Source organism: Lupinus angustifolius, chromosome LG15 (assembly GCF_001865875.1).
Source record: "Lupinus angustifolius cultivar Tanjil chromosome LG15, LupAngTanjil_v1.0, whole genome shotgun sequence".
In the NCBI taxonomy this organism is placed as follows: Eukaryota; Viridiplantae; Streptophyta; class Magnoliopsida; order Fabales; family Fabaceae; genus Lupinus; species Lupinus angustifolius.
In genome coordinates, this window is record NC_032023.1 from 15,572,237 (window position 1) to 15,583,663 (window position 11,427).

The 11,427-nt window shown below is 35.0% G+C and overlaps 1 protein-coding gene across 1 annotated transcript; it reads right to left on the minus strand.

The window, feature by feature from the left end:
- Positions 998-7,672, minus strand: LOC109328019 (splicing factor SF3a60 homolog). The gene is made up of 12 exons (XM_019561259.1): positions 7,376-7,672; positions 7,171-7,284; positions 6,634-6,741; positions 5,902-6,044; positions 5,692-5,788; positions 4,372-4,536; positions 3,971-4,042; positions 3,100-3,258; positions 2,796-2,873; positions 2,355-2,483; positions 1,955-2,101; positions 998-1,414 (listed from the first exon to the last, which is right to left on the minus strand). Exons 1-12 carry the CDS (start codon positions 7,547-7,549, stop codon positions 1,268-1,270), a joined length of 1,533 nt encoding a protein of 510 aa, XP_019416804.1. The 5' UTR covers positions 7,550-7,672; the 3' UTR covers positions 998-1,267.

An 11,427-nucleotide genomic window follows, 5' to 3' on the forward strand; every position in this document is an offset into this window, starting at 1 on the left:
AAACAGACTTACATGATAGTCATATAATTGACACTTCTGATAACATTATTTAAAAATACAAAAAATTTAAATTATAATTTTCAGATGACTATACCCGAATTACAAATTTTACTCTTCTTTAAAGCCTTTGACTAGGTTTCCTGGGTGAACTTCTGTACATTCTACATATGTGTGTATTTGATCCAGTGAAAACAAGAAGTAACACCAAGGTTAAAGGCTACTTCATATAGCCACCATGTGTCGAAGTTAACACGTACACTGAATCTCATCCATCTATTATAGTTGCATCCAATGGCTATCATTTTTTTATTTAAAAAATCATGATATTCATGGAATTTCTCAACCAATATCCCTCGCTATTCTCCTACTATTTTTATTGGCTTGTAACTAAACTATGCAAATTATTTAAATTGTCAAATTCCACAACAATAATTCATATTCCTGTAATTCCAGCACGTTTCCAACTCAGTCGTGAACCCTGACCATTGTCGCTCATGTTCCAGCATCGTCCACCACATCAATTATATGTTAACAATTTTAAATTAGGAGTTCATTCTAAAAGGTGTATACTAGTACACTAAATATTTATCATGGGGATTAGGTATACTAGTGGTGAGTATTGTTTTCGAATAGTCCAAAAACTCACATGATACCAAAGAATTTTAACTCTACAAAATTTTGTACTTCAGATAGGACTATTTAAAGGTGTCAAATGTACGATTTTCAATGTTACTTATCTTGATAGAGTAATGGGTTATCTGATGTGATTTTCAGAAATTCAATCCAAAAAGGGGCGAGTGAAATGAAGTGCTAAAAGTAGCACACCTAAATTTTTTCTGCCTAAAGCCATTAAATAGACCTTTTATCCATCTAAATTTGCAGAAGGTAATAAAATCGCATCAGCTATTATGTGCCAATATCACTTTCTTACCATGAAAACTCAGTATTCCAGAAATAACTACCAAAATCTTTCACTAAATCCAATTTAAGACATACATTAGTATGCAAGTAGCACCGAAAAGACTAAGATTGCTAAAAACATCAATGACAATATTTGTTTCTTCATTCTCCCATCTGGTTAAGTGTATACGGATCATAAATTCATCACTACTCAAGGAAAATATATTTCAAGTAAAAATAGGCTCTTCCACTTTCCCACTCTTCTCCCTTGTCCCCAAGAATAGTCAACTTAAGCACAATATAGTTCGAATATAAACCATTCCACTCTTCTACCTGCTTCCGCCTTGCAGATCGGCATGCTTTTTTCTTAAATCAGGCCCTGGCGCTGTAAATCAGTGTATGTTTTCTTATTATAGATGTTGCCTTCTTTGTCTTCGTATTCTTCTTCAAGATCTGGGCGCCACTTTGTCACTCCTTGTTTCTGTTGTATCTTCTTCCAGAGATCCTTTGCTTCCTGCATCAACAGCATGTTAGCATGCAAGATATAAAAAATGTCACGGGTCTACAGAAATTGTTTTGTTTGAAGAAACTAAATGAAAAAAAAAGTGTTGAGCCCCCAAGAGAGAAAACAACAGACATGTCTCAAGGCGCTGCGAAGTGAGCTTATTCTGGTTTTATCGAATATTTTTGTTTAGTTCGTTTTAAAGGCGAACATATTGTCTCAAGAGCGTCAACAAATATTGGTACTTGGGTATCATTTACCATGATATTTCATTTAGTTAGACTGATGAGGAAAAAAGCGATGACAAGGTAAATGATGTCATATTGTCATCAAGAAAGACCTGGTTGGACTGGTTAGGCAATAATAATCGTTAAACCAACAAGTGGGTTAGCAGTGTGCAATGAAGCACACCAGTTTAAATAGAAGATGAAAGTAAATAATAGTAGTTGTGGAACATGGCACACTCTGGCTATCAGCAACTGAAAAAAGGTGGCCCAATACACGAAACAGAAAAGGGCTATCAGCAACTGAAATGAAACAAAAAATGCATACCTCAATTGATGTGATTTCATTGAAGTTCTTGGTATTTGGTATACCAAGGCACCGCATCCCATGTTGATGGCGCCATTCTTTAAAATGCCGTTCAAAGGCCCGACGCCCCCAATAACTGTAGTTCCCACATATCTCACACTTAAATTCCTGAGATGCATATTATATTATTTGTATGGTCAAAATTTTGGGAACCATAAAGAATTCTATAACAACTCCCTAGCTTTCCATTAAGTGTATGCTGAAAGCAAAATAATACTGCTAACAACAATGATTGTCTTTTCAAAAGCCTGTCTTTGAAAAAAAACATCAAGAGTAGATAAAAACAGAAGTAACCACTTATGACTAGCGGAAAAAGTATGTCGACTCCACTTGCCAAAATATATAGGCAGATAAACAATACCTGACCCAGACCGTGTAGCTTATACAGCCAATATGGAATAGGCTTCCCATCCCATCCCATTGGCAATTTCAGGGGGTTATATATTTGCTGCTCCTCATCTTCACTTTCAGAGTCCTCTTGTGTCTCTTCCTGCCAAGGATTACAATACTATTAAATTATCCTCATTTTGCGCCAAAGAAGGAATCAAAATAAATGATCTACAGGATACAACTCGAGAATATAAGGAGAATAAGGGGACAGCTGAAGCTTAAACAATGATTTCTAAAAAAATAATTTGTCTAAGAATACTTTCAAATACACTCCAAAAAAATAATACTTCTGCATTTGTTATTTTTACCAAAATCAGGTATCGATAAAACAACCATGCTTATTTTATTAAATATCATAGCTTCAAGGTAATGTAATAACTTTTGTTAAGAACTATAAGTAGCTTTAACTCACCTCCTGACGTTCCGCTTCAATTTCCTCATAAGTCAGGGCTTGCTTCTTTACAACATTGTCTTTTGTTCGAGCAATTGTCTGTAGAGCCCAGAAAAAAATATAAAAGCAGATAGAAAGTTTTATACTCGGTCATTCTATACACCCAAAAAATTACTGAATATAAGACATCACAAATATATGATAGAGCATTATGGCATTATTTGATACAAGTAGGCAACCCCACCTAATAAGATTAAGGTTTCGTTGTTGATATATAAGACATCGCGGGGATTAAGCTAAAGGAGATGAAGCAACATTTGCTAACCTCTTCTAACAAGTCACACAATTTTTTCATTTTGGCCTCCATCAATGCAATTTCTTTTGAATTTTCATCTTGTTGAGGAGCTGCACCAACCCCATTTTTTTCTGAACCACGTGCCACCTTAGCAAAATGCTTTTTGTCCAACTTTTCAAGAGGCGTGTCCTGCATAATAAAAAAAACCAGTGAAAATAATGAATGTCAGGATGTTAAGCCAGTCATTCAGGTACAATCCAGACGCAGAAAAGTTCTCAATTTAAATTAATTCCGATTTAAACTGTTCCCATATTAAAAAAAGTGTCAATTATAGATTATGACAAGACTCAATTACCTATACACTACCAAGTTTCAAAAAAAGCAATTTTAGAGCTGAAGGGGGATAATAGGCCAACACAGTGTTTTAAATTGCGGTTGCGGATTGTAGCAGTTGCGATATGATTTTTTTTGTGGTTAAAAATATATTTTTGAATTCGATGTAGTTTGATACAGCCTGATGTAGCTGCATGATTGTGAATTGGTGTCTAACTGCAATTACAGGGTGATGTGGTTGTAGCGGTCACCACAATCAGTCTTCCGGCTGCATCACGTGATGTGGTCCACAATTTGTAACAACCGAAATTAACAGAAGAACTGTCAATTTAGCCCCAGCTCCATCCATATATGATTTTGATTTCTAAAAAGGAAGCTCCTAGTTTTTGTACTAAAAATGTTAAACTTATGAGACACCAAGATAGTTAGAAGGAGGTCCCTTGACATTCCTTACATGCCCTTTTTGTGGTAATATCACAAAGATAACCCATGTATCTCTTACACAGAAAACGCTGCATAAAAAAGAAAGCAAAGTGTATCCTTCTTCTTTGTAAAGCATATAAATCACCTTTGTGAGGAAGAGTCTCTCTGCACGTTGCTGAATAGTACCACCAGTCTTAAGTCCCAACGCAGCCAGTGCCTGTTACATCAAAAAATGGGGATGAAAGTAAGTTATAGAAAAACTCAGTTCAAATCAAAGGCTGGTAAGAAAAGAATCAATCTTTATAGGTCATGAACATGGTAGTTGAAAATGAAAAATCAGGTTCAATCGCCAGTTACCTTCTTCAACTTTAAACATTAAGCAATTTGTGGACTTTAACAAATCACAACTTTTTAACTATTAATATAATCAAGTTCAATGCCACATTACTTTTCAATGTTACAAATATTTTGCTGGGAAAATATAAATCATTGATAATGGCATGTTTACACACATAACCACACTTTCTATATATAAATCTCAATTACCTCCTTTAACCTTTCAGGGCCCACTTCTATCAGCTCTTCAACTGTACTGTAATAATCAAGATCAATTGCAGTGTGCTGGGAAGGTACATGTCCATTCTCCTGATTGCCATTATCCCATCCCTGTACATTTCCAGCAGCCCAATTTTCTTCAAATTCACTTGTTACCTGCATAAAGGTGTCAATAAGGTTAAAAAGAAACTGGTAGCCCATTGCACGGGGCTCCAACCTAGTGGAGTCTAGAAATGATTTGTCAGTGAACATGATTTATGATAAAGCATTATGACGTTGTTCGATCTATATAGTCGACACACCTAGTGGGATTAAAGCTTGATTATTGTTATTGTGAGCTGGTCCTAAGCCCAGATAGAAAGTTAAGGGTGTGTTAGGAAGTCAACAGCCAACGTAAAAATTTGTTGAATCTCTATAATAATACATCACTGAACATTTGTTTCCTGTTTTTCCACATTTTTTGTAACATTAATTATTATATCAATTATTAGGGTTTAGTTGCTTCATAGTCATCGGTCTTTCTTCCATGTTCTTCATCTTAGACAAGTAGCTTCTGTCTCCTCCTCTTCTTATGATTCCACTATCTCACAACCTCACAACAGGTGCAAGACCATCCCATCATTAGAAACTCTTCCATGCTTGTGGTCCTTTCTGTCACTTCCCAATCCCAAAAATCTTTCTTTGCATGTCACACTTTTGCACATGAATCATGGGCAAAATTGATTCATCAGGAGTTCTATATCAACATTCAGCAGCCTCATGACTCATAATCATCTCTAATTTGATATTTTTGATATAATCCATTCTATCTTTAGTGTTTCTAGCATTAAGAAACTCCAATAAGAAGATTAGATCAAATGGAGTGTATCCCAATAGCTACAGGTAAATAGAGACCAAAAAATTACTTAAGAAAGATTTAGATGCAAATGGTTTATCTATAGGTATGGTTTATAATAGGATAATATGCCATTGTTTGATCCATATAGGCAACCTCACCTAGTCGAAAAAGACTGGATTGGTATTGTTCGTGTTGGTGTTGAATAATACTTAATATGTGAAAGAAATATGTGTAAACTTACAACCACATCGGTTGCCCAAACATAACACTAGATTTCATTAAAAAAAAATCTAAAGCTATTAAAACAAATGCAGAGCATTTAACACAATGATCCATTAAGTTTCAACTCCAACAATATCATAACTAAGAGAAATAAAATCATCTAAAAGAATCCTAGTCTCATAAAATGGAGGCTTAACCTCATGATAGACAACGTGAGCAGTTCAGAACAAAAACCAGATAAAAGTAATCACCTTTGAGAAAATTCGATCAAAATCTTGTAGGGGTTCTGTGCGCTGGAAAAAGTATAACAGATACTCCAAAAGATTCTCCAAATATTCCCTGTACTGCCTGTAGAAATTGAACAGAAAAAACTTCGAATCCTATGCGAATGCCATACAAAAATATTATGCATACAAATTTCGAATGATAAACAAATTACTGCAATAGATAACACAACTCACCTGGTCATTTTCTTTTTACGGGGAACCTTATCTGTTTCTGCGAAAACATCAAGGTAGGCAGAATACTCAATTGGCTCTCCAAACTTGGAGTTTATATAGAGATGGTACAACTCATGCAAGTCCAAGTATCGACCAAAAGCTTCCTGAAAAAAATTGTCACATTCAATACCCAGAGAAGCTGAAGGAGCAAAAATTATCAAAATGGAATTGCGATGTTGCCTTTCCTACTAGTAGGAAGTGTCAGGTTTCATTTTATATACTCATTATACCCATTCTGTCTATAAAAAGGGTATCTTGGACAAGAACCTCTTCCTTGCTTTCCTAATGCATTGGCAGACTATTAAAATTCTCAATCATGAAAATTAGATTAAAAAAGAGTGGCTCAATGCACAAGGCTCTCACCTAGTGGGGTCAGGGAAGTACATGTACACATCCTTACCACCGCAAGTGGAGAGGCTGTTTTCAGGATTTGAAAACATAACTTCTTGGTCACTAAGCAGCAACCTTAGCGTTGCACCGATGCTCACCCTCTTAAATATCCCTACAACCTGACAGTGCTAACTATTTTGAAAAATGAAGAAGCCCCAAATTTGTCGTTTGACAGGGTACCCCACACCTATCCCATCGCTGAGAGCAATCAGTATCCTCTATATTTTCCTATTCTCTAGAGCATTGGCAATTACAATGTGAGGGTGTGTTTGTGGTGTGTGTTTGAGAATGAGAAAGACAGACCTCCCCACTAAACTCAATTGGAGGCTCCTCTTTAAGAAGTGCTTCACCGTCATCATTAGGATCAACAACACCACGAGCAACTGGGTGTTTCCGATGATATTCTCGTATCTGCATGTATCACAATATAACCAATCAAATATACAAACATATACAAGTAAAAGTCAAGATCGAGTAATGGCATAAAATACAAAAACCAAAAAATACAGTAAAGTACTGCTAAGAGTATTGGAAAGTGACCAAAGTGTATGTGAAGTGGTGTCTTCACTGCAAAAACCTTGAAATAATGAAATGTCTTCAAACAACATATCATAAACAAAGTCCTGGTTGAGTGCACGATGCTCCCTCCACCCACCCACAGTCCCCCACCTCTGCAAGTGAGGGAGCTGTTCCCAGAATTTAAAGCTTTGACCTCCATATGTCACACAATTGGAGGTCACACGGCCGCAAACTTGCGTCGAGGCTCACCCTCTCTATATAATATATCCTAAACCACTTTAAATCTCTACACATACAAATATGAATCAATGATAGAATTACCTCTTTGAGTCTATCATAAAAGGCACTAAAAACGTTGATTCCACTCGCAGTTTGGCCACCGAGTGCAGCAATCTCATCCTTTCTTGCATTGTCACTATCTTCATATATCTCCACCTTAAACACGCAAATACAATTACGAAATTAACGAATTAGGTTATGAAATTCGACAAAATTGAAAAACAAAACCTAAAAAGAGAAAACTCACAAGCTTATGCGTAGTGGAAGTAACGGTATCGATCATGTTTCTGACGCGGTGACTCTGAAACAAACGATCCTTGTTACTCGCGGGTTCATTCTGAAGGTCTTTCACTATCAACCGCTCCAATCGCTCCACTTCCTCGTGCGACGCACGCGTCACTTCCAATAGTGTCGATGACATTCTCCTTTCTCAACAAGCTTCAAATTTCACACTGCTTTTTCTGCTTAGCTAGGTTTCACTTTTCCGAAAAATATCTTGTTTATTTTTTGCGGAGATGGAGATTTGTCACCGCGGAAAAGAGAAGGAGAAAAAACTCGCTTAGTTCGTTTTTATCTAATTGGGCCTAGAAGACCAATGGGCCAAATTACAAAGGTTTTGTGTGTCAATTAAATGGGCTCAACGTAGGGTTTTGTTTCGTTATAAAGGTATAATGAATTAATCCATTTTGTGGTACATAATTGTTTTTTTTAATAACTGTTATTCTTAGGACTTGAACCTTGATATTTTGATTATTTTAGATTTAATAGGACATTGTACCACTAGACTAACATTTTTCGGCTTATGTTATATGTATTTGAATGTTGTGATATTTGATATAATAGGTAAGTTAAATTGACTTTGTGGGAACTAAGGGTGTTGGGTGTTTAGTTTTAGTTGGGTTGAGTATTAAATTAGGTGGTTTCACCCAATGATGGCTTCATCTAGATGGATTATTAGATACAAATTGGATAATGATTCAAAACTAGTGAAGTTAGATTTATAAGTGTAATTTTTTGTTGATAGATAAACAAATATTCAATGGACTTGGAGGAGATTAGGAAAAAAACATCCTCCCATTTGAATGGCCTCGAAGAATTCAATGAGAATTGAGAATCGCAACCCATAATTTAAGATTTATACTCACTTCCCAACATTATTTGCCAATATTATTGTCAAGTTTTCTTGCACTCAACTGCTTCGAAAATATGGTGCGTGTTTTTAATCAATTATAGGGTTTTTATGCATTGTTGTTTTGTTTTTACACTATTTTACAATATGTGGGCTAAGACAATGTAAGAAATTTCTTCCCATTTCTGACCTTAAATTCAAATATGTGTTGATTTTACTGGAAAGAAAAAACATGTCTTTGATCTTATGTCATTATGTATTTCTTCCCAATGTTGTGCCAATATGAGTATTTTTTCATAGCTAACCTTAAGGTCACATATAGAAAACTGCTCACAATTATGGTATTTTAAAATCATATTGGATTTTTTTTGTACCAAGGGTATGCCCTCACTTTTTTGGGCAGGGAAATAATCACTTTCAGGATTCATGATTGTCTCTTCCAACAAATACCGCTTCTAGGAATCGAGCTTTCTCACTTTTTTTGTATTTTCTTTATCCTAAAAATACCCTTAGGTATACGAAAGTATAATTATTAATTCCAAAAGGTATTTTGATTATAAATCTGAAAATGAAATGTCGTAGTTATGGAAACATAATCTAAAAATATATTTTTAAAATGTTCAAACAAATAATTTGCTTTAGCATGGCTTCTTCATCATGTAGTCTAGGCCATTATAGGAGACTCTAGAAAAGTTGGGAGAAGCATATATGATCAGAAATTGCTTTGGCGTGGCTTCTTTATCAAAGGAACAAATAATTTGTTGATAAAGGGTGAAAGGAGAATGGTTATAGAGTTTGAGAGAAATATGGAGATGGTAAATTTGATGAGAAAGAAAGATAATAGAAAAGTAGAGAAGATATTAAGATTAAGGGTTTAGGTCATAGATATACTTGGTCTTGTATAATACGATACACAATTATATTGAAGACACAAGATTGATTAATAATCGACATCAAGCTAACATTGTAACAAAAATATCTTTAACTTGGTAAGTGATTTAAAACATTGTACAAAAAAATATATTTGTAATTCGACCCTTACATCATGAAGATATCGTACAAATAACTATTGGGTTTGGGCTCCCTTCCTATGTGGAGAAAGACCCAATTGGGTAAAACTCATTTGTCCCACTTAATCTAATAGATAGGGGTCAAATATGGCAAGAGGGTGAAGGCAATTTATGCAAAAAGGGGCAATTGAAAAGTGTGAGAGAAGATAAGAAAACTCAACCTGCAGGAACTCCGAGCAGCCGTGGGAAATTCCGACTGCGTCTTCGTTCACCATTAAATCGGGCTGAAATTTGGACAGCAGGTTCACAACTTATAGTACTTCATTCTGAACGGTTGCATCGGTGAGATGATGTCCGAGTGGTAGAAATCGAGCTGTTACTGCAGCTGTATTTCTAGTTTTTTCTGATTTTTCTTGTTATCATTTTCAAGCTTGCTGCTCTGTTGTATGTCGTAATGTTGAGCACATTTTGGAGACACACTTGTATTCCTATTTTGATTATAGTGGAGCTTGATTGACTGGCTTGTGCCCGTAGTTTTTACTTTTCACTTTGGGAAGGTTTTCCACGTTAAAATTTTGGTGTCTCTTGTGTGTTACTACATTATTTGATATTGCTCCTCATAGATTCTAGCAAGTTGGGGAAATTATTATCCGCTGCATATACTCTGTTATAGTTTACATTGTTATTGTGTTGAATTTATGATCAGAGCTCTTTGGGGTTTGAGGTTATTTGACTTGCTTGAATGATGGAGGCAAATATGCATAGAATGATACTAACTATCACTCGTGGAAAGAAAAATGAAAGATTTATTATTTGTGAAGAATTTGCATATTCCTGTGTTTGCTACTGAGAAGCCAGAGTCCAAGTCTGATGAGGATTGAAGTTTTCAACATCAACAAGTTTGTGGTTTCATTCGGCAATATGTAGAAGACAATGTGTACAATCACATTGCTAATGAGGAAAATGCAAAATCTTTATGGGAGAAAATTGAATTTTTGTATGCTTCTAAATCAGGGAATAATAAATTATACTTGTTGAATTCTTTGATGAATTTGAGGTACAAGGACAAAGCTTCTATTTCAGATAATTCGAATGATTTTCAAGGGTTCCTTGATCAATTATCAGGAATAGGTATCAAGTTTGTGAAAGTGCAAAGTGTCAAGAATTGCACTAGCAATGTTTTGCATATATTTTGATAAAGACAATGAATTAGTTAAAGTTTGAAGATGTCTCAACAATCAACATGTCTAGAACTCATTGGTCATATCTAGACTAGGTTATATTAATAGAGTTATATTTCTAAGTAGTCTGGATGTGTGCCTTAGTTTGTGAGTATAGGTTAGGTAAACCTAGATGCAAGTCTCACAAGCCATTAATATTGACATATCATATTCATGAGGCATATCATCTAGTTTATTATATGTTCATGCATTAATCATACATGTTATATGTGCATATTTGGCATAATATAATTGCTAAAACATGTATATGAGTCAAACATAACATATAAGTAGTTTACCATTTAATCACGTATTGTTATATGTTGGTTAATCGATTAACGTGGTGACTTAATTGATTAACGTGTCTATTTTCTATTATAATCGATTTCTGTTTTAACTGTGTAACTGAAAATAACGGTTTGAAGGGTCAAATCTGTTTTGTATAAGTTCTGGTAAATTGCATAAACGTGTAGTATTGCATATTATTGTTTAAGAACTATTAGAGATCATAATTTTCGTGATTTACTGTATAATAGGCATAAGAGAGATGCATGTGTAGAAAGAGAGATTAACATGCTTAGTTCATATTGTTCATGATGTATTGCATGTTGTTTTCATGTGCTTAATCTCATTCATTTCTTTCTTGCATGTTCGTGCATTCTTTTTAGAGATTTTAAGAGAAAGATTCTGTGTTATATGTTTTGTATTAACTCACATATATTCATGATGGCTTGTGTTACTTGAGTGTGAGTTAATCTTGGAGTTTTCATTGTTGTAATTTGAGCATTTTAGTGCATAGTAAAACTTTGTTTTTGTTTACTGTTTTGTACTTTGGGTTTAGTCTCTTGGTGTCTTACCACCATTGAGATTGAGTGAATCTTCACAAAGGCTTGGAGGTCTTGAATTTAGAGCGAGAATCTTGGCTGAGGCTGGATCGCGA

Coding starts and splice junctions, on each gene's coding strand:
- LOC109328019 (XM_019561259.1), bottom strand. CDS start 7,549: ATGTCATCGACACTATTGGAAGTGACGCGTGCGTCGCACGAGGAAGTG. Junction 4,043..4,371: donor GCCCTGAAAGGTTAAAGGAG/GTAATTGAGATT, acceptor TTGATGTAACAG/GCACTGGCTGCGTTGGGACT. Junction 3,259..3,970: donor AGAGACTCTTCCTCACAAAG/GTGATTTATATG, acceptor TTTATTATGCAG/GACACGCCTCTTGAAAAGTT.